At 65.2% G+C, this 27330-nt stretch overlaps 1 protein-coding gene across 5 annotated transcripts; it reads left to right on the forward strand.

Annotated features, from left to right (window-relative positions):
• On the forward strand, window positions 1-26922 carry RGS11 (regulator of G protein signaling 11). Of its 5 annotated transcripts, XM_044980857.1 has the most exons (18): window positions 709-793; window positions 2234-2415; window positions 4122-4218; window positions 7419-7469; window positions 9126-9232; window positions 10742-10793; window positions 11284-11342; window positions 11866-11942; window positions 13224-13305; window positions 16666-16734; window positions 19635-19664; window positions 21100-21161; window positions 22447-22560; window positions 23049-23164; window positions 23628-23715; window positions 24772-24910; window positions 25333-25415; window positions 25812-26921. In XM_044980857.1, the coding sequence occupies exons 2-18, from the start codon at window positions 2362-2364 to the stop codon at window positions 25936-25938; spliced, it is 1407 nt and encodes a 468-aa protein (XP_044836792.1). In that variant the 5' UTR covers window positions 709-793; window positions 2234-2361; the 3' UTR covers window positions 25939-26921. The 5 variants fall into 5 exon arrangements, with proteins under 5 accessions (XP_044836790.1, XP_044836793.1, XP_044836792.1 ...); XM_044980855.1 differs by lacking the exons at window positions 709-793; window positions 2234-2415 and adding an exon at window positions 1-21 and having other exon boundaries at window positions 25812-26922; XM_044980858.1 differs by lacking the exon at window positions 2234-2415 and having other exon boundaries at window positions 668-793.
• The last annotated feature ends 408 nt before the right edge of the window (window positions 26923-27330 follow it).

The following is a 27330-nucleotide window of genomic DNA, read 5'->3' on the forward strand; positions in this document are numbered from 1 at the left end:
GGGCTCAGAGCAGAGGATCCTGTGAGTAGACCAGCAACGCTCCTGCTCAGCCAGACCTCCATGCATGGAAGGGGGATTGGCTGACTCCCTGCCTGGGCCCTTTGACCCGGGATGGCACCATCTGGGGAAGATGGCCGTGGGGGTGGATGTGCCCCAGTGCAGAGTGCCTACTTTGCTGGCTGCATCCTCCATGCCCCACGAGCCCTGTCTGGGTGGCAGCCCCCTGGCACGGTTGGATTGTGCCTCTTCCAGGCAGCTTATTTCACTCCCTGCAGGGGACTAACCCCGGGGCAGGCCAGACTGGGTCATGCAGAGGGTAGATAAATACTCTGGGGGGGAGGCAGTGGGGCGGGACTGAGGGTACTGGCAGGGTGGGAGAGGGAGGCAGTCCAGGGCTGCAGGAGGGAGGGGTGCTGGGGGGTCCAGGGCAGTAGGAAGGGGAGGGATGTGGGGGCTCGGGGGCGGGGCGGAGCGGGGGATGTGGTGGGGGGGCAGCGGGGCGGGGCCGGTCGATGCCGGCGAGGGCGGAGGGGCGAGGCGATGGGGCTGGGGGCCCGGGGGGCACTAGGAAGGGGAGAGGCTCGAGGGGCGGGGGGATGAGGGCGCGGAGGAGCTCGAGGGCGGTGCAGGCCAGCGGGGTCGAGGGGGTTAAGCGCGGCGGGCTCCGGGCGGGCTGGCGGCCGGCGGGGGCAGCAGAGAGGCCCGAGGCCGATGCCGGCAGAGCCGCCCCGGAGCCCGCCCGGCCATGACCATCGCCGCCCTGCGCCGCCTGCAGATGCCCGGCCTGGCCAAGGTGAGCGGGGCCGCCCCGGGACCGCCCCGCCCCCTCTGCAGCCGGGCAGCCCCGCGGTGCCCAGGCCCGGCCCCCGGGGGGCGGCGTGTGGCCGGGGACTGCGGGCAGCCTGGCGGGGGCGGGGACCCGGGTCCTGTCCTGCCCTCCCGCCGCCTGGGCAGTGGGGCTCAGTGTCCCGCACTCCCGGCCGGTCCCCTCGGGCTAGCACTGCCTGTGCCCCGTCCCGCCCCACCGGGATGCCAGGGGCAGCGCCCTGCCTCTGTCCTGCCCCCCCCCCCCCGGGATGCCAGGGCAGCGCCCTGCCTCTGTCCTGCCCCCCCGGGATGCCAGGGCAGCGCCCTGCCTCTGTCCTGCCCCCCCCCGGGATGCCAGGGCAGCGCCCTGCCTCTGTCCTGCCCCCCCCCCGGGATGCCAGGGCAGCGCCCTGCCTCTGTCCTGCCCCCCCCCAGGATGCCAGGGCAGCGCCCTGCTTGTGTCCGCCCCCCTCTCCCCCGGGATGCCAGGGGCAGCGCCCTGCCTGTGTCCCGCCCCCCCCGGGATGCCAGGGCAGCGCCCTGCCTGTGTCCGCCCCCTCTTCCCCAGGATGCCAGGGGCAGCGGGCACCCTGTCTCTGTTCTGCCCCCCCGGGATGCCAGGGGCAATGGGCACCCTGTCTCTGTTCTGCCCCCCTGGGATGCCAGGGCAGCACCCTGCCTCTGTTCTGTTCCCTCTCCTCAGGATGCCAGGGCAGTGCCCTGCCTCTGTCCTGCCCCCCCAGCTGCACCCCAGTCTCCTGGGATGCCAGGACAGCGCCCTGTCTCTGTTCTGCCCCCTCCCCCGGATGCCAGGGCAGCGCCCTGCCTCTGATTTACTCCCCCTCCCTGTTGGACGAGGCCTTGCAATTGGGCCCCCTCTTCCAAGTTCTCTCGGCAGCCCCGAGCCATTTCTGGGTCTCTAATAAATGTTCTGGGAACACAGTGGCAGCCTCAAAAAAAACCCCAAAACAGCTCCAGGTCCGCAAGCTGGTAAAAAGCCGGGATTGAGGCCCAGGCACTATAGCCCTGGCTGGAGTTCTGCTCTTGGAGCCTTGGGATCCCACCAGCTCTCAGCAAAAAATGAGATCTTCAGCCCTTGTGGATGCAAGAAAAGCTTGAAAAGAGGCAAGTGCTGCCTGTCTGAGTCTGCAGAGAGCCTGAAATAACAGCTCTAAGAGCTGGGACCTGCCCATTCATCTTAGCTCTGACCTTGGCTGCCATCCCAAGGGAGAGTGGGGCCACAGCATGTTTGGGGGGGGGCAACGCCCCAGGGCCCTGCATTGCCTTAATGAGGGTTTGTTGAGTCCAGTTCAAAACCGGATTGCATCCCATCTGCTCCTCTGTTCCCATGGGCTGGGGTAGGGCTGCCTGTCCCCATGTACTCTGTAGCCCGGGTTGTGTGTTTATTTTGTCCCCCTCAAAGCAGGACAGGCATTATTTCCAGGGAGGGAGATTGTTATTTCTGCTGGCTAGCTTCACAGTGGAGCAGGGACACTCGGAAAGTGCCACCCCCGCACACTCCCCCAGCCTGTGCTGGTGGCAGCTGGGAATCCAATGGGAGCTGGATTGCTGCTGAAAACACAAATCCTGCGTGGGGCTTGGCCGAAGGTCAGTGTCCGCACAGCACAGGCCGAGGGGGTCCCTAGGGGTCAGGCAGTGTCCGCACAGCACAGCCCGAGGGCCAGTCTCTGCCTGTCTGAGGTTGGGGGCCCCTGGGGTTCGGGCAGTGTCTGCACAGGCTCTGAACTGGTCCGTGTGATGCTTCCTGGGGGTACCCAGGACTGTGAGGCACCTCACTGTCACCTGCCCTGAGCATGAAGAAGTCTTCTCCGTGCAAGCCAGGGCTCAGCTCCCCGACTCCACCAGCCACGGACAACACATGTCCTCCCCTCCCAGCCTACACAAAGCCCACTGGCCCTGGGCAGGTTCGCGATAGACACGCTCCAGCCCTTCGAGCGTCCCCTGGCATGAGCAGCCCCTGAAGGCAGCACTGCCACCAGCAGCAGCGCAGAAGTAAGGGTGGCATGGTATGGAGTGGGGTTATCACAGCCTGAAATATTTTCCAAGGGGAGCGCAGCAATCCCCACTTTAGAGGTCAGTGGGTTCTTGGTAGAGACTTCTATGCCATCCTGTGACCTATTTTACATATATCAACCCCTGGGATCTCTGTAAACCCCTATGTTCCCCTGGTGCCATCTGCCAAGGGTCCCTGGGTCACAGTCTGTGCCTACCTGAGGTCTGCCAGTCTGTATTCACTTGGCACCACTGGAGCTTTTTGCCTGACTTGTGGAAGGAGCAGCCTGGCTGCATCGAGCAGGACCCCTCCCATGCAGTCTCCTTGGGCAGTGTCAGCCGCTCCCAAGAGGCGCAAGAACCCCCAGCAGGGAAATCTGGGCTAGCCTGCCCCTGGGAAAGTCTCCTCCTGAGGGAGCCCATTGGTGAGTGGCTCCTGCCCAGAAGCAGGAGGGGTTGTAGCTCTGCCAAAGCTCTCAGTTATTTTAGTCTGTCTTGTTATAACCCTGGAGGGTCCTGTTACCCAGAGAAACACCCAGTCCCTGTTGGAATCCTACAGAGCTCTTGGCCTCAATAGCATCTTGTGGCAGTGAGTTCCACGGGCTGTGTTGTGTGAGGAACATTTCCTTTGATCACTGTTGGATTTGTTCCCTTTCAGTGACATTGAATTTCCCTTGTGTTACGAGACAGGGAGAAGAGACGCTACCAATCTACCGTCTCTAGAGCAGTCAGTATCTGATAGAGGACAGGATAACAGACTCTTACCCATCCCCTCTCCAATGGAACAATCCCAGTCGTTTCAATTGCTCCTCGCTTTCCCCTGCCTCTGATCCTTTTCATCGCCCTTCTCTGCACCCCTGGAGCTCTGCCATATCCTGTGTTGAGCTGTGGGACTGGTGCTGCACACAGTGTCCGGACGAGGCTGCATCACTGATTTATGTACAGACGTTACAATGCTCCCTGCATCCTTCCCCATCCCGTGCCCCTGGTTTGGTTTTTTCTCCATGGAGCCACCCTCAGCGACACCCAGGATTATTTCCGTGAGCCAATGCACGGGCCGGGGTCTGCAGGTCACTGGGAGCAGCTCGGGTTATTCCCTCCGTTGTGCATCCCCCGGTGTTTGTCCAATCTGAGTTGTGCTGCCCACAGGGCCCCACATTCCCCTCTTGTCTCTGCCCTGCCCTGCCCCGTGGGCAGAGGGGCTGGAACGCTCGTGGTTTGCTGGCCGATCCCATGCTGAGTGTGTGTGTGGGAGTAGTCTGCTGTCCCCAAGTCAGCGTTTCCGCTGCTCTCTCCCCTAGATGGAGCGCGTGATCGTGAGCATGCAGGATCCCGACATGGGCATCAAGATGAGAAACCAGCGCCTGCTGATAACGGTGATCCCACATGCCATGACCGGTGAGTGCTGCCAGGCTTCCCACCTGCCCCCTCCCTGCGTGTGGCTCTCATGCCCCTGGGGCAGTCAGTCACCTGCCCCTCCAGTTGTGCCATCCCCTCCACTCGCTCGCCCCAGCCCGGCCTGAGCCAGTCAGATCCAGGCAAACGTGACTCGGTGGGAAGATCCTGCCATTGCTCACTGCGTGTGCACCGTGCCCTGGATCTGAGAGCATAGAGCAGCTCTGGGACCCTCTGTGAGCATGCAGGAGTGCTAGTGTAATGAGTGTGCCTTGCACTGCAGCTCCCCCCGCTGCCATTCTCTGGGCAAGGGCTCTGAGTGTGTGGGGGGTGGAGGGGGGTTGATGTGATTGCACACTGTGTGAGGCATGGGTGGTTGGGGAGGGGAGGTTGTGTGATGTGTGTGGAGTGTGCAAGCACTATGGCATGTGCTTGTCACTGTAAGTGCACAGTGTGTGTGTGTTGAAGCACTGTCTTGGGGCTACCCATGGGTACGTACACCATGTATATGGGTGGTTATCACTGTGAGCACACACTGTGTGCACGGAGGGGGTATGTGCACTGTGTATGCGATGATCACTCAGTGCACACTGCGTGCATTGTGGGGGTGCACACACTTTGTGGTGATCGCTGTGTGTGATGATCTCTGTGAGCGCACACTGCGTGCATGGTGGGGGGTGCACACTGTGTGGTGATCACTGTGGGCACACTGCATGGTGAGGGGTGCGCACTGTGTGTGTGGTGATCGCTGGGAGCTCACACGGCGTGCATGGTGGGGGGTGCGCACTGTGTGTGTGGTAATCACTGGGAGCTCACACGGCGTGCATGGTGAGGGGTGCGCACTGTGTGTGTGGTGATCGCTGGGAGCTCACACGGCGTGCATGGTGGGGGGTGCGCACTGTGTGTGTGGTGATTGCTGGGAGCTCACACGGCGTGCATGGTGTGGGGTCCTCACTGTGTGTGTGGTGATTGCTGGGAGCTCACACGGCGTGCATGGTGGGGGGTGCGCACTGTGTGTGTGGTGATTGCTGGGAGCTCACACGGCGTGCATGGTGGGGGATGCGCACTGTGTGTGTGGTGATCGCTGTGAGCGCACACGGCGTGCATGGTGGGGGATGCGCACTGTGTGTGTGGTGATTGCTGTGAGCGCACACGGCGTGCATGGTGGGGGTGTGCACTGTGTGTGTGGTGATCGCTGTGAGCGCACACGGCGTGCATGGTGGGGGGTGCGCACTGTGTGTGTGGTGATTGCTGTGAGCGCACACGGCGTGCATGGTGGGGGTGTGCACTGTGTGTGTGGTGATCGCTGTGAGCGCACACGGCGTGCATGGTGGGGGATGCGCACTGTGTGTGTGGTGATCGCTGGGAGCTCACACGGCGTGCATGGTGGGGGTGTGCACTGTGTGTGTGGTGATTGCTGTGAGCGCACACGGCGTGCATGATGGGGGGTGCGCACTGTGTGTGTGGTGATTGCTGGGAGCTCACACGGCGTGCATGGTGGGGGGTGCGCACTGTGTGTGTGGTGATTGCTGGGAGCTCACACGGCGTGCATGGTGGGGGATGCGCACTGTGTGTGTGGTGATCGCTGTGAGCGCACACGGCGTGCATGGTGGGGGATGCGCACTGTGTGTGTGGTGATTGCTGTGAGCGCACACGGCGTGCATGGTGGGGGTGTGCACTGTATGTGTGGTGATTGCTGTGAGCGCACACGGCGTGCATGGTGGGGGTGCGCACTGTGTGTGTGGTGATTGCTGTGAGCGCACACGGCGTGCATGGTGGGGGTGTGCACTGTGTGTGTGGTGATCGCTGTGAGCGCACACGGCGTGCATGGTGGGGGATGCGCACTGTGTGTGTGGTGATCGCTGGGAGCTCACACGGCGTGCATGGTGGGGGTGTGCACTGTGTGTGTGGTGATTGCTGTGAGCGCACACGGCGTGCATGGTGGGGGTGTGCACTGTGTGTGTGGTGATTGCTGTGAGCTCACACGGCGTGCATGGTGGGGGGTGCGCACTGTGTGTGTGGTGATCGCTGTGAGCTCACACGGCGTGCATGGTGGGGTGTGCACTGTGTGTGTGGTGATCGCTGTGAGCGCACACGGCGTGCATGGTGGGGGATGCGCACTGTGTGTGTGGTGATTGCTGTGAGCTCACACGGCGTGCATGGTGGGGGTGTGCACTGTGTGTGTGGTGATCGCTGTGAGCGCACACGGCGTGCATGGTGGGGGATGCGCACTGTGTGTGTGGTGATTGCTGTGAGCGCACACGGCGTGCATGGTGGGGGTGTGCACAGTGTGCGGCTGCTCCCAGCCCCCTGAGGCACTCTGGACCTGAGAGCCCTGGCCCCAAGGAGCAGCCCTTGGGGAGGCTGGGGGTTGGAGGCTCCCAGGCAGCCTGGTGTGGGCAGAGGGCTGAGTGGGGAGCTGGCTCTGTGGCCGGGCTGGGCCCTGGTACACTCACTGCTGCTGGCCTGGCAGGCACAGAGCAGAGCGGCTGGGACTGGGTGGGGTCCCGCACAGGCAGGGACAAGGAGGCCAGCAGCCCTTCCCCACCCCCTGGCCCTGACTGCCCCACCCCCACATCAGCCCCTGGCCCCAACCCCCTTCCTCATGCACCTGTCACTCCCTTGGCCCTGACCTCCCGTCAGCCCCCATCACCCCCTGGCCCTGACTGCCCCATCCCTGCATCACCACCGCCCCCCTGGTCCTGACATCCTCTCACCCCGTGTTACTCCCCTGTCCCCACCCCACCCATGTGTCAGCCCCGCAGCTATGACTCTGCCCTGCCCCCATGTCACCCCCTTGGCCTGCCCCCCCACTCTCGCATTACTCCCTCAGCTGTGCCCTTATCCTACCCCCTTTGCCACCCCCCCACCCCGATCCCTGCCCCACTACTGCATCACCGCCACTGCCCCACCCCCACCTCACCCCTGGGCTTGCCCCCTCGTAGCCTCCTTGCCCCTGCCCCACGCCTGTGTCACCTTTATACACAGATGTGGGGATTGTGTCAATGCCCCTCACTTCTGACTTGCTCGCAGCTCCCCCCCACCCCCCGGGCTGGGCACCCCTTACCTCCTGCATGATAGTGCCTGGCTGTGCCTGCACTGGTGCCCGCCCAGCTCAGCTGGCCCAGGACAGGGACGCCAACCGGCCTAGTCCCCTGTCTCAGACAGCTCGCCCCCTAATGCCGGGCGCTCCTGTCCCCCAGGTAACGACATCGTGGAGTGGCTCATCCAGAAGTATGCCATTTCTGAGGAGGGTGAGTGTCCCCCGCCCTGACAGGCACTGTGCCGTGGGTGTCAGGCCCCCCGCCCCCACAGGACAGGTATTCGGAGACCATAGCCCTGCAGGGGGCGGGGGGCAGATGAGATCAGCTCACTTGGTTTGCAGGACCCATAGACCTGAGCTCTGCCAACTCCTCTGCTGGGCCAAGGCAATTCCAGGCCCCAGTCTGGCCCCTGTATCACCAGGCTGCCTCGTCAGGATGCTTGCCCAAGCCGCTCCCCTCTTCTCCCCATGGAGCCTGGTCTGCTGCCAGGGGCGCAGCGGGGGGCATGGGAATGAGCCTCGCTAGGTCTAGCATTAGCCTGCCCCAGGCCTCTCCTGGAGCCTGTGGGGTGGGCAGCTCTCCGGGCTGCTGCTGCCAGGTCTGAGCCCCAGAGCACAGGGAAGGGGCTGCAATGCAGCAAGTGCAGAGGTGCAATTCACCCAGCGTGAAGGCCAAGAACGAGCCCCCAAAGTCAGGGTGCTGTGGGGTGATATGGCTCCCATGGCAAGACCATCTCCCTGGTGCCCATCCTCAGAGCCTCCAGGACTGCTTAGTTGCAGGCACATTGACCTAAAAGTGGACTGAGAGAGAGAGATGCCCAGTAACGCTCATTGGACTTAAACTGCAGCCACTTCAGGAATGGGGTAAGGTGGCTGCCTGCCGTGTGCAGCAGTGAGGCAGGCATGTCCACCCTGCTGGGATACGAATCTCTGTCTCCAGCCTGGTGCTGAGGGCACAGAATCATCCCCACCAGCGCGGTGTGTGGGGCCCGTTTTACTGCCGCCATGGGCAGCGTCTCCCCCTCGGTGTCGCCCTGGCCTGGCAGTCAGCCCCCGTCCAAGAGAGCTGTGGCTGTGGGCTGCTGATCGGGGGCTGGGGCTGGCTCCAGCTCTGAGGAGGGAGCGGGTGCTACGAATCCCCGTCTGCAGTCCCAGGGCTGCAGCAGCAGGGAGAGATTGCCCAGCAAAGAAAGGATCTGCCCAAGTGATTTAAACACCTCAGACCACCTGGCCGCTAGCCCAGCAGTCATAGCCAGGGCCTGCTGCTCACTGTCCCTGGGACGTGCTCCGCTGGCTGATGTTAGGGACCGGAAGCTCTGTCCCCAACTTGGGCGCAGCCTCATAGCCGGCAGGTGGGGCTGTGCCGGGGCTGGGGCTGAGTCATGATGGGCTCTTGCTGGGTCGTGCTGTGGGCTCTGCGCCAGGCTGGGCCCCTCAGGATGGCAGCAGCCCTGGTGCAGGCACGTCTCATCTGCTCTTCTGGGCCCCGGGGAACCGGCCTGCAGCTCGGCATGTTCAGGTGCCATCGTTCCATCCTCTCTCCCACACTTGGCCCTGATCCTGTGAGCAGCTGAGAGGTCAGGGAGGAGGCTATGCCTGCAACCCCCCACCTGGGGTGCGGGGCTCCTCCCTGCAATGGCTGCGAGGAGCCCTGCAGAGCAATGCTGGCTATATACTGCTGAGCCCTGGTGACATGGGGGCACTTGAGCCAGCGGCATGCCCGGGTTTCGCTACACACCTGAAGGGGGATTTCAGGGAAACTGAGGCACCACATGGAAATGGAAGAGGCTCTAGTGCAGGCGGGAGGCACAGGCCCAGGCCCAGCACGGGGCAGAAGGGAGCTGCCTTCTTACGCTCTCTCCTGCAGAGTCCCTGCATCTCGGCAACCTCCTTGTGAAGTACGGCTACATCTACCCCCTGAAGGACCCGCGCAGCCTGGTGCTCCGGGCCGACGACTCCCCCTACAGGTTCCAGGTAGGCCTGGTGCTGGAGCGGGGCTGGCACTACCCCCGAGGGGCCTGAGGCCGGGCCTCTGAGCCTGATCCCCCTACAGGTTCCAGGTAGGCCTGGTGCTGGAGCGGGGCTGGCACTACCCCCGAGGGGCCTGAGGCCGGGCCTCTGAGCCTGATCCCCCTACAGGTTCCAGGTAGGCCTGGTGCTGGAGCAGGACTGGCACTATCCCTGAGAAGCCCAGGGCTGGGCCTCTGAGCCCACTCCCTCTACAGGTTCCAGGTAAGCCTGTCCCCGTGAAGTGCTCGCTCTAGGTTTCTTGATGCCCCCAACATCCTGAGCTGTGCCAAGGACAGGCCCTGCAGACACTGGGGCTGGCAGGCAGTACGTGCCCATTGCACCGTCCCTGCAGGGCACGGTGTCAGGCTAATGTTACCCACCTAAAGGGTCCTACCCGGAGCCTGGGGCCCAGCGCAGCACGGGCACTCTGCTCTATGACTGAATCCAGCACCCGCCCAGCCTGCCTGGCCCTTCTCCTTTACCACACTAGCGGGTCAACGCTCGCTGGACAGGGCCATGTACAGGGTGAGTGAGCCACCCAGCTGCGGGCTCCCTGCCACCCTCGTGTGGGACGTGCCACCTGCCACCTAGGCTCTGTCCTCGCCCTGGGGAGCACTGCCCGAGCCCTGTCCAGCAGCAGCCTCTTGCTGGCCAGTGAGGGCCATCGCGCGCTCCCTGCAGGGCTGAGGACAGGGAGTTTAAAGGGGCCCAGCCCAGGTGAGTGCCCTTTGGAGAGGCCCAGCCTGAGGGGCATGATGTGTGGCAGCGCCATGCTCATCGGCTGCAGAGCCCTTGTCACGTGGTTTGACAGAGCCCAGCCTAGCTCACCATGGCACTAAAACCCCTCAATGCAGGTACCAAGGGAGCGAGACCCCAGCTTTAGGGCTGGTTCCGGCCTCGTGGGCACTGGACAGGCAGCACCCTGCACTGCTCCACTGTACCCCTGCAGATGCCCAGGGCTGGGGGGACTGCAGGTGCAGCCGTGGAGTGAGAATCTTGCAGCATGGCAGAGACCCCTTTGGCAAAGTGAAGAGGCAGGTTGCCAGGGTGCCCAAGTGAATGTGAACAGGCACCTTCTGAAATCTCCCAGGATGCACTGCTTCCGAGCGCTGTGGGATGGGTCCCCAGAGGCAGGTTTGCGGGCGTGCAGGGAAGTCTGCAGCGCTCTGCCCGCAAGCAGACGGGCTGTGCGGCTGGGGCTCACCAGGCTCCGCCCGGCTGGCTGGGTTGTGTTCTGCAGCTGTGGCCAGAGAAGCCCAGCCCGTGGAGAGGGGCTGCGCTGAGGACATCTGCTCCGGCATCTCTGGCCTGGAGCTTTCCCGCAGTTTCCCCAGGAGTGGTGGTGTTGATCTGGCCCATTACCAGACCCACCCCAGCCCAGTGAGTCCTGGCACAGCTCCTTCCCCAATGGGGCCAGGGCCAGTGACCCACCCTCACAGCTCTCACTCAGCGTCTGTCTCTGTGTCTCCACAGACTCCTTATTTCTGGACAAGCTCCAAGTGGCCGGCCACAGAGCTGGATTACGGTGGGTGCCTCTCTTGCTCACCCCCTATCTGCAGGAAACATGGCTCTGGGGTGCAGGCTGCCAGCTGCCATGTGAGCGGGAAAGGCCCCATCCCAGCATGGTGTCCCTGGGCCCTGCGGTTCCCCGAGCCAGTGCCTCCCTCTCCCCCCATTGGTACATGCTGTGTTGGGCTCCCATTCCCCAGAGCCCCAGCTGGGGGAGACGCAGCCAGAGCTGGAGGCCTGGTGTTCTGCCTTCTGATCCTGGCCCTGAGGGCATGGGCAAGCCCCCGACCCTCCCTGATGTCATCCTCCTAGTGCAGAGAGGAAAGGGTCTCCCTTGGAGGGGCATGAGCAAAGGGGAACGAGTGCCCATTAGCATGACTCCTTCTGAGAGATCAAAGCTGAGGCAGTGCCAGGCCCAGGCTGCCAGGGCCACCCAGCTCTGTGGCTTTGGGCTCCCCCTCCCCCAGGGCTCCCCACCCTGACACAGCCCCTCTTCCTCACTGCAGCAATCTACCTGGCAAAGAAGAACATCCGCAAGCAGGGTGACCTGATAGACCACGAGAAGGTATGAGCTTTGCCCATTGCAGCCCATCACCGCCCTGCAGGGCACGGGGATGGGAGGGCAGGGCGCAGTGCTGGGAGTGGGGGGCAGGGCACTGAGCATCTGCCCAGGAGAGATGGCTGCAAATCCGAACCCTCTTTAGGTCACAAGTGCCATGAGTTTGAGGGATCTTAGCTTAGCCCGTAGTGGACATTTGTCTCATCTGAGCCACTTCTCAGACTCTGCTTAGCGCAAGCCCATGTCTGAAATATAGGGGGTTGGGATTAAGGCAGGGGCATCAGTGGAGCTGGGGGGAGAAGCCCAGGATGGTACAGCAGGGGGCTGTGGACAGGGTCAGGGAGCAGATGGGGGGAATCAATGGATCAGGAGTCCTGGCAAGTTCAGGAGGCTGCAGGCAGAGGCAGCGCTGGAGAGCCCTTTGAATTTGGGGTGGGGGGTCCCACACCCCTGCTTGGTATGGGTCAGGTCTGGGGGAGCCCTGTGGGGGAAGGGCCACCCAACTGACCGCCTTTTACACTCACTTTAGGATAACTACAACCTGCTGCACAAGAGGATCAACCACACCTGGGATTTTGTGGTGATGCAGGCACGGGAGCAGCTCCGGTGAGTCCCTTCCAATGGGCCGAACCCCAGCACTGCAGCATGGCTGGGGGGACAGGCCCAATCAGTGCTTTGCCCATCCATGTTGGCACAGCTGGCATCAGTATGCCCAGGGCTGTGGCAATTCGATGACCCGTGGCCACAGACCGGGCCACAAATTTGCCCTCTCCTGCAGAGTCAGGCTGCAAAGTGACCAGTAGGGGGCACTGTCCCTGTATGGGTCAGGGGCTCAGCACTCACTGACACACAGGCCCATCCCAGCATGGCCTCCCAAAATCATGGGCTACTCCCTAGCCCATACAGTGTCATGAGCGCCAATGCTAAGCTGTGTGCCTGTGCCTGCTGGCAGCCTGAGCTCACGGGCCAGTCACCCAGTACCTTGGGCCGTCATTGGCACCAGTTCCCACCTACCCTCTGAGTGGATCGTCTCACACCCGCTTTGCCCTAGCATGAATGGCCGAGCAGGGTGCAGGCCCAAGGGAATCCGGCCCGGGTGAGCTGTGTCGCTGTGAAGCACTGATGATCTGAATTTCAGTGGTTGCATTGTTAACGGTTTCCCTGTTGATCCACCCTTACCAATTGCTTCCCAGCCGCCCTTGCCCCCAGCTTCCCCGGGGCACTTCTGCCAGGGAGCCCGTGGGGCCCGGACACTAAGCCGTTGCTGAGTGCTGAGAATGAGCCCAGCACAGTGTGGCGGGAGATCCGGGTCCTTCCGGACGGGCACTGGTGAGTGACCACCGCAGGGACTGCCCGACAGACTGGAAGGGCCTCAGTCCCAGCTGGCAGCTGCTCACAGCCTGGCCCGCTCCCTCCCACCGCCTCCTGGGGCGGGTGCTGGGAGTGGCTGCTCCCAGAGGCTGCTGTGTTTCTGCCCTGGTGCCTGGCGGCAGGGCCAGCTGTAGCGGGTTGTCGCCCAGGTCAGTGCCCGACCCAACCACAACCACTGAGCGAAGCAGGGACTGGGGTGTCCGAGCACTGGAGCCCAGGGCAGCTCTGCCTGAGCGTGGCGTTTGGGAGGAAGGCTGAGGGAGCTGCCAATCTCAGCAGGACAATTATGGAGCCAGGCAGGTGTGTTCAAACACTGGACGTGAATGCAGGCACTGCAGGCGCCCCTCTGGGTGAGGCAGGGCCTGGAGCTTTCATTGCCCCAAGTGGAGGAAGGCCTAGGCCTGGTGTGATCCCCTCTCCTGGGAGGTGCCAGGAGCCGTCTGCGCTGGCTGAGGGGTTGGTGTGAGTGGCTGCCCCCAGCAACGCCGTGCTCTGATGCTACCCTTCTATTGACAGGGCAGCCAAGCAGCGACGGAAGGGGGATCGTATCGTCATAGACTGCCAGGAGCAGGCCTACTGGCTGGTCAACAGGCCCCCGGTAAGGGCATGCTGGGAGCCTGCCACCAGCCCAGAGCCCTGGGGCCCCTCATAGCAAGAGGGTGCTGCAAGGGGAGGGGGAACACCTTGGTGGGGCTGCTGGGGAGTCCTGAGGGTGGCAGGAGGACCCATGAGGTGGGGCAAGGAGCACTGACAGGGTGGGATTTCCTGGCGGGGAGGGCAAGGTGCCCGAGGTAGGATGGTGCTCAGGACCCCCGGGGTGGGACAGGGTAAGGCATGCCAGCAGAGCGGGACCCCTGGTGTGAGGTGTGTGGGGCGAGGCGAGGTGTGTCGGCGGGGCAGGACCCTCAGAGCAGGGCGGTGGAGCAGGGCCCCCGGGGTGGGGCAGGTTGGGACCCCCTGGGGTGGGGAGGGGCAGGGCACATGGGCAGGGCCCCCAGGGTAGGGTGCTGGGGCAGGATCCCTGGGGTGGGGTGGGGCAGAGTGGGATCCCCAGGGCAGAACAGGGGTAGGGTTGGACCCCGGGGCAGAGCAGAAGATGGGGCGGGTCATGCTGGTGGGGCAAAGCCCCTGGGGTGGAGCGGGGCAGGGGCAGGGCATGCTGGCAGGGTGGGACCCCCGGGATGGGGCGGGACCCCCAGGGCAGAGCAGGGGGTGGGGCGGGACCCCTGGGGTAATGCAGGACCCCAGGGTGGGTCAGGGGGTGGGGTGGGACATGCTGGTTGGGCAGAGCCCCTGGGGTGGAGTGAGATGAGACATGCTGGCATGGCAACACCCCGGAGGTGGGGCATAGCCAGCCTTCTGTGGTGGGGTGTGGGCTGCATTGCAGCCCTTCGCCAGCTATGGAACAGGCACACCACACCTGCCTCACTGGCACTGCAGCCCTGAGTGCCATCCGTGCTGGGCATGAGCCCAGCGTGTCCCCTGCAGGGAAAGGAGGTGGGCCATAGCAGAGCTGAGGGGAGACATCTGCAGAGGCTGGGCGGGGAGGGGGAATTCTCAGGTACCCTGGCACCCGGCCCCTGGGACTCAGCCCCCCAGCCTGTCGGAGTGGGCCTGGCTGAGACATGGGCCCTGCGGAGCACGCCTGGAGGAGCAGGGGGCTGTCCCATCATTGTCTGTGCTGGCAGCTCAGGGGCCCACTGAGACTTCCCTGGCAGGGCCTCCAACCGAGGGGCTGCTAAGCTGTGGGGCTGGTCAGTGCAACGGCTGTGACTGGCTCCTGCCAGCACAGCCCCTCCCCAAACTGCTGCTAGCTTTCCCCTGGTGTGAGCCGCATGCAGCCCCACAGTCCCAGCCTGGGGCCTGCTGGAAAGTCCTGGTCCTGTTGGGCTGAAGGCACCTCTCTCCTGGTCAGGCCCAGGCCCCCGGGCCCTGCGGGCAGCACCCCCAGTGAGCCACGCCAGCTGGATGCATGAGTGGGGAGGTGCCTCCTCTATCCACCCCCACAGGGTCAGGCGCTGGCTCTAGGCAGCGAGCGATGAGCCTGGAGACCACCCGCCTGCCCTGGTGCCGCCTGCTGGCAGCGACAACCCCAGCTAGGAGTGCATCAGCCCCTCCCCTCCCCGCCCACCGGAGGGCACGGGCTTTCTGGGCAGCCCTCCAATGCTCTGAGGGGCACCCAGCCTGGTACCACAGAGCTCTGGAAGGGGGTGGCTGTCCCTCCCTCAGCAGGGCTCAACCCCTGTGTCTTAGTGTGATGAGACTGCAACTCGCCAGGGCATAGGCAGCGGCTGGGGGCTGGCACAGGGAAGAGAGCCCTCAGTGGCCGAGAAGCTGGGGCTGCTCCCCCACTCCATGCCAGCTGGCTCCCAGGGCTAATCCCGCACCCCCGCAGAGCTCAGCTCCACGGGGCTGGGTCTCCTCTCCCCAGGCCGTGCAGCACAGCGGGGCACACACAGCCCTGTGCCAGCTCCCAGCAGCTCTGCCCCATAGTGCAGCTCCCCTCTCAACCCCCCAGGCCAGCTACCCCCATGCCCGGCCTGGCGGGCTCTCCCAGGGGACGGGTGCAGGCAGCACTCAGCGCATTAGCGCCAGCTCACGGGAGCAGGCCATAACAGCTGGTGTTAAATCCCCTGCCTTCCCTTTAGCCTAATGCCAGTCGCCGCCTGCTGCTATGGGGGCTGGGCAGGCAGATGGGCCTTGCTGTCCCTGGGGGATCTCCCAGTTCAGGGGCAGGGCACTGCGGCTGGATTGCTGTTCTGCCCTGCGCCCAGGTCTTCCCTGCTGGAAGGGCCCGGTGAGGGGAAGTAAGGGGTGCACATGGCCGTTTGGGACAGAGTCTGGCGTCGGGGCAGCAGCACCCCATGCCCAAGGCCACCAGTCGTCCGAACACGTCCCACATGCAGGGAGCGCTAACTCTGCAATAGTTAGTGCCCTTGGGACTGCGGGACCAGGCCCAGGCTGCAGCCCACCAGGGTTCCATGGAGCCCAAGCTGCAGCTGGCAGCTGGCACCCTGAGGGGCTCTTTCTGTGATGGACAGCTACCGCCCTTGGGAACTGGGCTGAACCAGAGCATGCTGGGCCTGCTGCCATGTGTGTCTGGCCGTGCCCTGCTCCCTGCTCTGCCCTCCGTGGCCACGTCTGCCGGGGGAGCCAGGGCCCCAGACTGGGGCGCCCTGCTCGAGACGCCCGTCCGGCCCCAGGGGGCGCCTCAGCCTGGGAGCACTGTTGAAAATCGGGCTGTGTTTGCTGGCTGGTGCGGACCTGACTGGACAAGTCCTGGAGCTTTCCAGCCCCTTTCCCGGCGGGGGACCCTGGGACTATGGCCGGATTATCCCGGCATGCTTAGCCTGGGCTACCGCCTCTCCAGACAGAGGCTGGCCCTGATTCCCTGCTTGGCAGCACAAAGACCCTGCTCTGCGGTGATTCTGGTACCCGGGCCCATGGGGAGCAGGTGGAGAACAGAGCTGCCTGTAGTGCAGGGGGCATCTGTAGCCACATGTGCCTGGGCGGGGGCCCTCTGCCCCTGGGAGCCCTGAGGCTGGCACGGAAAGTGCTAAGGGGTGACCAAGAGGGGCCTGTTTTTCAGGCCACACCCAGAATGGTGGGAACTGTCCCACCATTCGCAGCCTGCTGGGCTCCCCAGCTCACCCCGTCGCTCAGCATCCCCCAGCTCTAGAGCCCCTCGGGCCCCGCCAGCCTCTGCCACAGCTCCCCGAGGTGCGGGTTAGGTTAGTGTCAGTGCGCCGACCCCCAGACACTGCACTGGTCCCACGAGGTCAGGTCTAGGTAGATTGGCTCTCCCTGTGCCAGGGTCTCATAGCCGAGGTAGGCTCTGTGCACAAGCATCCTGGTGGCCAATGCTCAGCTAGCACAGCTTTGGGCCAGGAGGCATGGGGAAGGGTGATGCCGGGGGGCAGTCAGTGGGGCCCTGACCTCATTTTCTCTCCTCTGCCAGCCGGGAGCCCTGAACGTGATGGAGCATGGGCCAGAGCGGAGGAATTGCCACATCAGCCGGGTGCAGCTGGTGAGTGTCCTGCCAGGGTGTGCACCTCTCTCCCTCCTGTTGGGACAGGAGCTCTGTGCCAGCCACACCCTGCCCTGGGGCTGTTCCCCACGGCCCATGTGCCAGGGCCCTTGTTCAGGGGCACAGGGCTCCCAGCAGATTGCCACAGGCTTCTGTCAGGCCTGTCTGAGAGGCTGCTTAGCTCTTCCCAGTCCAACTAGGTACAGACCGGCCCAACCAGGGCTGCTTCCCTTGGGCTCCCGCGTGCCCCCTTAGCCTGGCCCAGCGGAGTCCCACAGCCATGTGGGACAGACATGGAGCCAGGTCTGGGAGCCTCCTGGAGCTCACGGGCTGCTCCTCACACTCAGAGGTTCACGCAGCTCAAGGCCAGAAGGGCCCATTAGACCACCCAGTCCAGACCTTTCACCCAGCTACCCCGGCCAGGAACTTCCACCGTGCACCAGTGCCTGAGGATTGGTTAAGTGAGACGTGCCCAGATGGGCCCCATGCTGGAAACCCCCCAAAGTCCCTCCCAATCTGCGCTGGGGGAAATTCCTTCCCGCCCCTTCTCCCCCCATCTGCGGGTCAGCTGGACCCAGAGCACAGCGGCCAAGTGTCAAGGACGGAGGGTTTTTTGTCCCACCCTGAGCCCGCTGGCCCGTCCCCAGCTGGACCCATCTCTGATGTTTCAGAGAAAGCAAAGAAACCCAGATTACAATTGTGCCTGGGGGGACAACTCTCCCCGCTGACTGGTGCGGCAACTGGCTGCGGCCCCAGAGCACGAGAGCAGCGCGCAGCTGTTCTCCTAACCCAGAGTGGGGGGAGACGATGCCGGCTCTCCTGTCCTCAGCATGGCCCGCAGTGTCGCCTCGGCCTGCTGGCAGCTGTGGGTGCACCTGAGCCCCCAGGGCATGAGCCTCTCTGTGCCCAGCCCCAGTCACTGCAGACTCCAGCTGGGTCACCCTGGCCCACTCGGCATCGCCGGGTCTGCTTGGGATTAGTCCCCAGGCGTATTAACGTCTCTTTCCCAGCTGTTCCCCACCCTGTCTCTGATCTCTTCCCTCCCTGTGTGTGGAGTCCGTCCTCCCCGCTGTGTGCGCCACCTGCTCGCTAATCCCCCAGCGTTGCTAACCGTTGGGAATCCTCAGTGGGCCGGGCCCTGCAGATCTGCTGGGGAGACAAGAGCCCTGAGGGCCAGGCCTTTCCCAGCCCCCATAGTTCGCACCCAGTGTCCGCCCCACCACCCCTCTGGCCCTGACGCTCCCCGCACACCATTGGGACGGGTCTGTGGCTCTTGGGTCCCTCCCCACCACTGCCAGGCTGTCCAGTGGATACAAATCTGCTCTGCCAGCGCCTGCCCCAGCCAGCCACTCCCTGGCCAGGCCGGCTGCATTGGGTGACAGGCTGGGCCTGATGCCCCTGGGCTGTCTGTCCTAGCGGGACCTGCCTGACGCCTGCCAGCTCTGGGCACCCTCCCCTCACAGCCACAGAGAGCTGCCACTGTAATGGGACAGGGCCCTGGCAGAAGAGTCAGCCACAGTCCTGGGGGAGCAATGTCAGCAGGTGCCAAGAGGCACAAAGGGTCCCAGTGGCTCTGAGTCCTCAGCATGGAGTTCCCGGCCTGGCCTGCGGGTCAGCCCCCGGTCAGAGCCCTTGCTGCAGTGAGCCGTGGGCCTGGCCTCTAGCCAAGCCAGCCCTGGGATGGGGGCCGAGCGCCGTCGGAGCTAAAGCTGGTCTCGGGGGGCCATTCTGTGTGTCATGGTGTCACTAACGCAGCCCCCGGGGGCTCCTCTCCTCTCCTGTCCGTCTGTCGTGCTGACTCCTTACTAACCGCTGGGCTTTGTTTCTCTTCTCTTCTGTCTCGTGCCGCGTCTTCTGTCCAAGTAAGTGTCCCTAACCCAGAGCTGCCCACGATGGGGCCTGTGCGATGGGCTGGGGGGCACACACAGTTAGAGCAGGGCACTAGAAGTCAGGACTCCTGGGTTCTATTCCAGGCTCGCCCATTTACTGACATGTGAGCACAGGTTGGGCTGGTGACGGTGCCCCTTGGGTGGGGTGGAAGGGGGCTGTGGGGGAGGGGCAGTGCTGTCCAATGGCTGGAACAGGGCTTGGGGCCATCCCAGGATCCCCAACCCCGGGCTTGGGGCTGGGCAGCGCCAGGGGCTGCAGCTCTTGGGTTTGTGCTGGCAGTCACACTGCAGGGCGCAGCACCCTCTCAGTGGGCACCATGCAGCCACACCATCCTTTCTGGCCCAGCTGGTGGCTACACGGCCCGGCATGCCAGGGTGTCCCCCTCCACAGACCCTGCATCCTGCAGAGACACTGTCCCCTGGCTGCCTGGCTCCCCGCTCTCCTGGACACCTGCCTGGGATGGTGCCAGGCAGCTCAGTGCCAGTGCTAGCACCCGACCCCTCCTCTCCTGTGCAGTGAGGCACTGCCTGCTGGGGGATGGGTACCCATTGTGTGCTGGGGGCATTTGCAGGTGCCCGTCACCCTGGCATTGGGTTCATGTCTGAGCAGCTCGCTGCTTTCCCTTCTCCTCCCGGGAGCACGGGGGGCAGGAATCCTGCTGCTGTTCCCCCACGGCTCCAGCCCGTGGCCCGCACTGGCCCTGGCCCTGGCCCAGCTGAGTGTGTGGCTGCCCCAGTGGGCAGAGCAAAGTGCCCTCCAGAACCTGCCCAGCACCCATGGCCCAGTCTGGCTGAGCAGTTGGACACAGCTGTGAGTCCCAGGGCTTGGCTGCAGCTGGGAGCGCCATGGGCGTGAGGCTGGCATGGCTCGAGGTGGGCTAGCAGCCAAGCCCTGAGACACTGGGGTGAACCCCCTCTGGGCAGGGCTGGCACAGCCGAGCTCACCACTCACAGCAGGGGCTGTCCGGGGGCTCGGCTGGGCGCTCACACTCCTCTGTCGGTCTCTTTCAGCCCGAGAACACGGATTACTACAAGCGGGAGGTGAGTGTGGGACTGGTGCCGGCCCAGCCGCACCCTGGGCAGTGGGTGAGCAGGCTGATACCCAGGGCCTTGGCTCGGGGACTGCAGGGCCCCACACTGAGCTAAGGGAGCTGGGTGGAGGGGAGGCTGCTGATGGCCTGTGGCTCGCCTGGCCAGGCCTGTGGGGAGCCAGGTGCAGGGGAGGCTGCTGATGGCCCGTGGCTCGCCCAGCCAGGCCTGCGGGGAGCCGGGTGCAGGGGAGGCTGCTGATGGCCTGTGGCTCGCCCGGCCAGGCCTGCGGGGAGCCAGGTGCAGGGGAGGCTGCTGATGGCCTGTGGCTCGCCCGGCCAGGCCTGCGGGAAGCCGGGTGGAGGGGAGGCTGCTGATGGCCTGTGGCTCGCCCAGCCAGGCCTGCAGGGAGCCAGGTGGAGGGGAGGCTGCTGATGGCCTGTGGCTCGCCCAGCCAGGCCTGCGGGGAGCCAGGTGGAGGGGAGGCTGCTGATGGCCCGTGGCTTGCCCGGCCAGGCCTGCGGGGAGCCAGGTGGAGGGGAGGCTCCTGATGGCCCGTGGCTCGCCCAGCCAGGCCTGCGGGCAGCTGGGTGCGGGGGAGGCTGCTGATGGCCTGTGGCTCGCCCGGCCAGGCCTGCGGGAAGCCGGGTGCAGGGGAGGCTGCTGATGGCCCGTGGCTCGCCCAGCCGGGCCTGCGGGGAGCCGGGTGCAGGGGAGGCTGCTGATGGCCTGTGGCTCGCCCAGCCGGGCCTGCGGGGAGCCGGGTGCAGGGGAGGCTGCTGATGGCCCGTGGCTCGCCCAGCCGGGCCTGCGGGGAGCCGGGTGCAGGGGAGGCTGCTGATGGCCTGTGGCTCGCCCGGCCAGGCCTGCGGGAAGCCGGGTGGAGGGGAAGGGAAGCTGCTGATGGCCCGTGGCTCGCCCAGCCAGGCCTGCGGGGAGCCAGGTGCAGGGGAGGCTGCTGATGGCCCGTGGCTCGCCCAGCCAGGCCTGCGGGCAGCTGGGTGCAGGGGAGGCTGCTGATGGCCCGTGGCTCGCCCAGCCAGGCCTGTGGGTTTCCTGACATGATTGTGACCCTGCTGGAAACCCCACAGCGATGGCTGAGCCACTGCTACTGCATGGGGCTCTCTCTGCTGTGCCAGGGCTGAGGGGCATGGGCAGAGTGGACAGGCCATGCCCGTGGCAGAGCCCTGCATCACACCCTGCCAGGAGCAGAGGAAGCTGCTAAATCTGTCCAGAAAGGACTGAGGAGTGGGGTGGTTTGGGCCTCGGGCACCCAGGGCTTGGCTCAGTCTCTGGCTGTTTCCCCATAACCTGGGGGTGGGGGTAGGTAACAGCTGGAGCAGCCCCTGCCCCTCTGGGGTCTGTGCCCTGTGTCTCAGGCTGGCCGGGCACTGCCGTTCTCCCCTGAACCCCACTCCTCTCTGCTCCCTCCTGTGCCTGCGCCCAGATCGAGTGCTGCCGAAAGGCCATGGGCAGGACCCGCGTGAAGTCCTCCATTTGCCTGGAGGGGTAAGTTGCCATCCCCAGGTGGGAGTTGGGGAGGGCCCCAGGGAGCCTCCCTGGGCACAGGGCTAACGCCCTGCAGCTGCCCCTGGCTCTGGGGGAGGGTGCAGACAGCTCCACACACACCTAATAGTGCCAGGCCCCCCCTCAGCTGCTGGCTCCCAGTGGGTCGTACCTACCCTGTGTGACGCCCTTTTCCAGCAGGGGGCACTACTAGGATATTAGCATCCCAGGCCCAGAACCCCACTGGATTTAGCTAGTGGGATTTTTATTCCAGGGCTGGAGCCACACTTGGCTCTGCTGGTACCCCTCAGTCCTGACCCGCAGCCCCTGCTCGACCAGCCCTGGGGCTCCCCCCACCCCCGGCTCTGCTGGTGCCCCTCAGTCCTGACCCGCAGCCCCTGCTCGACCAGCCCTGGGGCTCCCCCCACCCCCAGCTCTGCTGGTGCCCCTCAGTCCTGACCCGCAGCCCCTGCTCGACCAGCCCTGGGGCTCCCCCCACCCCCAGCTCTGCTGGTGCCCCTCAGTCCTGACCCGCAGCCCCTGCTCGACCATCCCTGGGGCTCCCCCCACCCCCGGCTCTGCCAGTGCCCCTCAGTCCTGACCCGCAGCCCCTGCTAGAGCAGCCCTGGGCCCCCAAAGGTGGCAGCGTCCTTATTTCAGCATTGCACTGCAGCCTCCTGTGGCCTGGAGGCATCTCTACCCAAGGCTGGTGCTTGTGTGACCCTCATAGACACAAGCTGGCTCTGCGCTGGCCCCTGGCTCTGCCCCATCCTGCTGCTTGTGGGGGTGACATGGTGCCTGCAGAAACAGGGAGCCCCTCTAGGAATCACCTTGGGGCCCCTCTAGGAATCACCTTGGGGCCAGGCTGTATGGCCAGGGCTGATGCAGAGCAGTGCAATGAGCTGTGGGGCTGGGAAGGGATTTGAGACGCACCCCGAGGCCTGGCTGGAGCCCTGGCTCTGAGCCCTGCCCCATCCTTAGGGCTTGCTGGGAACCAGCAGCAGACTGGGCATCTGGGAGTGCTTCCCAGAGAGCCCCCGGGCAGCGAGGGAGAGCGTGCCCCTGCCCTCGGCAGGCCCAGGAGGGGCTGCTCTCCAAGGCATCAGGCTCTGTCCGTCCATCTCTCTAGGGGGGCACTGGCAGGGCATGTGGGACAGCAGCAGCACTGCCTGCTCCCCAGCACTGCTTGGCACAGTTCCCAGGCCCCCTGCCCCGCTCTGGACCTTCCTGCTGGGTGGAGGCCATGCGGAGAGCCCAGCCGTGCTCACCATCCCTCCTCCCTCGGCAGGTACATCAAATTCAACGAGCAGTACATGCCCCACGATCCCATCATGTCCGGCTGCCTGCCCAGTAACCCCTGGATCACGGACGACACCACATACTGGGCCATGAACGCCCCCACGTAAGTGCCCGGGGCAGGGGGCAGCACAGGCTGCAGCGTGGGGCTCCGGCCTGCGGCTGGTTCCTCCCCAGCATAGGCTGGCAGCGGCAGACAGTGAACACTGGGTTCCCGGGCCCCTCAGTCATTGCCCCAGTGCCATGTGCTGTGGGGAGGGTCACTGATCGGTGCTGGCCCAGGGGGGCTGCTTGGAGAACTTGCCATGTCCCCGGGGTCACTGCTGTGGGCACGAGGGGAACCCAGCCGCCATGTCAGACGGAGACCAAACTGCACGGCCCACCCTGGTGCTGCCATGTGCAGGCAGGGGCCTGGGGGCGCTGCCAGACGCGGGCTAGTGGGGACTCTCCAGATGGGGAGGCGTGGGCCTGGTTCAGGATGATGGGCTGGGGCCCCAGCTCAGGGCTGAGCAAATTGGGGCTCCCCCCAGCCTGTCTGGGGGTGGGGGGTCAGTGACAGCAGGAGCCCCCATGACCTCTGCTCCCTCGCTGCAGGGTGACGACACCGACCAAGCTGCGCGTGGAGCGCTGGGGCTTCAGCTTCAGCGAGCTGCTGGGTGACACGCTGGGCCGCAGGCAGCTGTTGGAGTTCCTCAAGAAGGAGTTCAGCGGTGAGTGACGCCCTCTGCCTGGCAAGCCCTGGCCCCTGCTGCCAGGCTGGGGCTGGCTCCTCCCTCCTGCCCAACGGGGCCTTGCTGGCAGGAGGAGCTATTTGCCGGGGTTGGCTGGCAAAGGGCTGGCGCGTGCAGGGTGCCAGGGATCGCGGCCCTGCTGCAGGACAGTTCCAGGGAGAGCCCCTCCAGCACCACGGGTGCAGGACTCCCGCCACGGCTCAAGTACCTGCTGGGCTTAGAGAGGTCCAGGGGCAGGCACGGCCGGCAGCAGAGCGCCCGGAAGGGATCCTCCCTCACACGGCTCCTCTGCACGTGGCTCCCCCATGGGTCATATCTGCCTCGTCCTTCACTCACCAGTGATGCATGGGCCCCCGTGCCCTGTGGGGCCCGGCTGGAGTGTGAGCCCCATGGCTGGGCGGCTCCCTGCTCCGCGCTGCCAACAGCGTCTCTCTCCCGCCAGCCGAGAACTTGAGCTTCTGGGAGGCCTGTGAGGAGCTGCGCTATGGGGATCAGGCCCACATCGCCGACATCGTGGACTCCATCTATCAGTGAGTGCCCGGCCGTGCCCCAGTGCCCCCACCGGTGCTCCCTGCTGTACCTGCATTGCCTACATCAGACACTCCATCTATCAGTGAGTGCCCGGCCGTGCCCCATGCCCCCACCGGTGCGCCCTGCTGTACCTGCATTGCCCACATCATACACTCCATCTATCAGTGAGTGCCCGGCTGTGCCCCAGTGCCCCCACCGGTGCGCCCTGCTGTACCCGCATTGCCCACATCAGACACTCCATCTATCAGTGAGTGCCCGGCCATGCCCCCAGTGCACCCCGCCCTGTCCAGGCCGAGTCCCCGGCACGCCGAGTCCCCACCACACCCCCAATGTGCCATGCCCCGACTGCACCCTTGCCGAGCCCTCCCCACACCCCCGACGCACTCCGCCCCCACCGCACCGAGTCCCCACCGCACCGAGTCCCCACACGTGCTCCCACTGTGCTTACATTGTGGACTCCATCTATCTGAGTGCTCTGCCCCCCGACCATGTCTCCCACTTGACCCCACACGTGGGCCCCAGCCAGGGAGGCGGGGGGGTGGTGGTGTGTGGTCCCCTCTGCAAGGCGTTACGGCCCAATGGGGCCCATACGGCAGGGTCCCCTGAGGCAGCTCTTTCCTGTGGCTCTGAGCACAGTGGGGAGCACGGTTTGGAGAGCTGGCATGGCTCTCCCCTCTTGGGGGAGGGGTCACACCAGTCCCAGACGCGCAGGAGAGGCTGGGGGGAGGTGCCAGTCCCAGACGCGCAGGAGGGGCCCAGGGCACGTGGGGAGGCAGGGGGGCCTTGGCTGATTTGAGGACCTGGGAACCCGCAGGGGGCTCCTCCAACTTCTCTCTCACTGCTGACCCCCAGCCTGAGCTGCCCTGGCCAGTGCCCTGGCCAGAGCTGTGTGGATGGGGCCCGGGTGGGGTCTGAGCCCCTGGCCTCTGCCACTCGAACCTGCAGGGGGAGCCCCCGGCCATTGCCCCTGTGGTGCCCTTGCTGGGAGCCCAGGAGCCCCACCACATGGCCCCGAGCCAGCACTGCTCAGTCTGGGCGTGTGCCTTGCTCCCCAGGCAGTTCCTGGCCCCCGGCGCCACCCGCTGGGTGAACATCGACAGCAAGACCATGGAGAGGACCCTGGAGGGCATCAAGACGCCGCATCGCTACGTGATGGACGATGCCCAGATGCACATCTACATGCTGATGAAGAAGGTGGGGGCCTGGGCCCTGCCCCCCACATTGGCTCCTCCCCTGCAGCTGGCCTGGGCACTGGTTCCTCCTCGCCCTCAGCTTCAGCTGCCCCAGGTTACCCACGGGCTGGAGAGCCCTGAGCACTCGGTTGCAGCTCTACCACTCCCAGCGAGCAGCATGGGCAGAGGGAGTGTGTCCTGCTTAGAGGATGGGGGAAGGGCAGTCTCCCAGGGCAAGCTGGCGGGGGAGGGGCTGGTCCCTTGAGAAGTGGGGGATGGGCCATGGGGCAGGCTGATCTCAGGAGTGGGGGAGGGTTCATGGGGAGGGCTGATCACTGGGAGGGAGAAGAGCAGTGAGGGGGCCCATCGTTGGGCTGGCCGTGGGGGCAGAGTGTGGGGCCAGCTGGGGGGCTCATCCCCCCTCACGCTTTGCGCTGCCCCCAGGACTCGTACCCGCGCTTCCTCAAGTCGGAGCTGTACCGCAGCCTGCTGGCAGAGGCCGTCGTGCCCCCGGAGACCAAGAAACGGTGAGTGGGGCCCGCGCAGCCAGCGGGCACGGGGTGCCCAGCCTAGGCCTGTGGGATGGGCAGGGGTGCAAGGGAGAGGCCAGGCGCTTGCTGGGGGAGAGCTGGTCCAGGCCCCCTAACAATGCCCCCCTCCCCCCCCGTGCCAACCCTACTTGGCTCTGCCCGCTCCCCCTGTGCCAAGCTCATTCAGCACTGCCCCGTCCCAGGCACTAACCCACCCCTGGGTGCTAATCTCGCCCCAGACACTAACCCCACCCCACGCTGTCCCCACTCCTGGCACTAAACCCACCCCACATAGCCCCCGTTCAGGTGCTAAGCCCGCCCTGGATGCTCACTCTGCCCCTGCCCTGGGCACTGCCCGCACCCTGGGCACTAACCTCTGGCTCTCTCTGGCAGGGTTTTCCCATTCATGAGGAAGCAGCGTCACTCCAGCCCGAGCCCAGCACTGCTGCTGCCCACGGGGGAGCCCGAGGCGAAAGCCGAGGATCAGAGCAAGGCAGTCGCTGTCCCCGTGGAGAGCTAGGATCCCCTCACCTGTCCCCCACCCGCCCCAGGCTGAGCGTTCTGCACTGACAGGGGGCAGGGGCTGGATGAGGTGGGCCCCATGGAGCACCTGGCCCACCATTGTGGCATCAAGCCCCCCAGACAGGGTGTTCTGGAGACGACGACTCATCTCTGCCCTGCCCCACCCAGGCAGTGCCAGGGCAGCGTGGGCCAGCCGGGGGGTCTGTTCTCATCCAACGGCTGCAGGTGGCTAGTTGGGTAAGGAGAGCGACTGCCCTGGGCTGGGCCCTGTGGGGGAGTGGCAGAGATGGGGCAGCCAGCTGCCCATGCAGGGCAGGCTCTCACCCACTGGCATGAATGCAATCCCAGGCTCGCTGGCAGGGGCAGACCCAGCCTGCAGCAGCCCCTGGGCCCCACACACGTCATCAGGCACAGGGAGATGGGCGCTCAGACGCCAGTGCAGAGCACCCCCTCCCACAGGGCAGCCGCAGCCCTTGACACTAAAGGATAAAGCCATATGCCCCGGGAGGCCATGTGCCCAGCCCTATGGGGCGCCCCGCATGGCACCACTGGGGCAGCTCCTGCTCCCTTTGCCTTAGCTCTTAGAGTGACATCCCGCTCCCTGCCCCCGGCAGTTCTGTGGGGCGAGTGGCTGCAATGGGCCAAGACACACGTGGTCTGATTCCCCTCACTGAGCTGCCCACTCCTGGCTGGGCCAGGCTGGGGGGGGGGGTGCTCGCTGGCACATGAATACCAGGGGCTCGGGGCATTGATGGGCAGGGGCAGAGCCTCCCCATGGCACAGCCCAAAGTCTCTGTACCAGCCCTGGGTTCGTGGCTGAGCACAGCCCCTCCCTGAGGGTCACCCCTTCTCCGCACCCTGACCCCCCAGGAGCACCCTGCTCTGGTGCTGCCCTCCCCCCGCCCGGCAGTCCTGCACTGAGCAAAGACACTAATAAAGGACAACTCATGGGCACCTCTGGCCTCTCTCACTGGGGGCTGGCAATGGAGGGGCGCTGCCAGGGGCGGGGGTGAGCAAAGCCCTGCCCCGTACGGAAATCGGCCCAGGGGGTGCGATGGGAGGGACCCTGAGCTGGAGGGGGCTGGGCACAGCCTGGCCAGGGGTCACAGAGCAGTCGTGTTGGCCAGCGCCATCCTGCCCCGCCCTGGTGCCGCCTGCAAAGGGCCACGAGGGGCAGAGGGCCCCTGGTGAGTGGTTGCTCCCCTGTATGCCCCTCCCCCTGGCAGCATTCCCGCTGCAGTTCAGGGTACAGGGGCTGGGCCTGGTATTAGAGTCCAGGCCCTGTCAGTTTGAACCTTGGTGCCCTGCACCAGGGAGGGGATGGGAGAGAGTTGGCGCCTGGAGCCAGACGTGGCCTGGGCTGCTTTGGGGGCTGGTGGATTGGGGACGT

Source organism: Mauremys mutica, chromosome 11 (genome assembly GCF_020497125.1).
Source record: "Mauremys mutica isolate MM-2020 ecotype Southern chromosome 11, ASM2049712v1, whole genome shotgun sequence".
Classification (NCBI taxonomy): domain Eukaryota; kingdom Metazoa; phylum Chordata; order Testudines; family Geoemydidae; genus Mauremys; species Mauremys mutica.

What these genes read in the sequence shown, in the direction of transcription:
- RGS11 (XM_044980857.1), top strand. Translation starts at nt 2,362, where the DNA reads ATGGGAGCTGGATTGCTGCTGAAAACACAAATCCTGCGTGGGGCTTGG. An exon ending in ACCTGATAGACCACGAGAAG is followed by an intron (nt 11,343 to 11,865) that starts GTATGAGCTTTG and finishes CACTCACTTTAG; the next exon opens with GATAACTACAACCTGCTGCA. An exon ending in CAGGCACGGGAGCAGCTCCG is followed by an intron (nt 11,943 to 13,223) that starts GTGAGTCCCTTC and finishes TTCTATTGACAG; the next exon opens with GGCAGCCAAGCAGCGACGGA.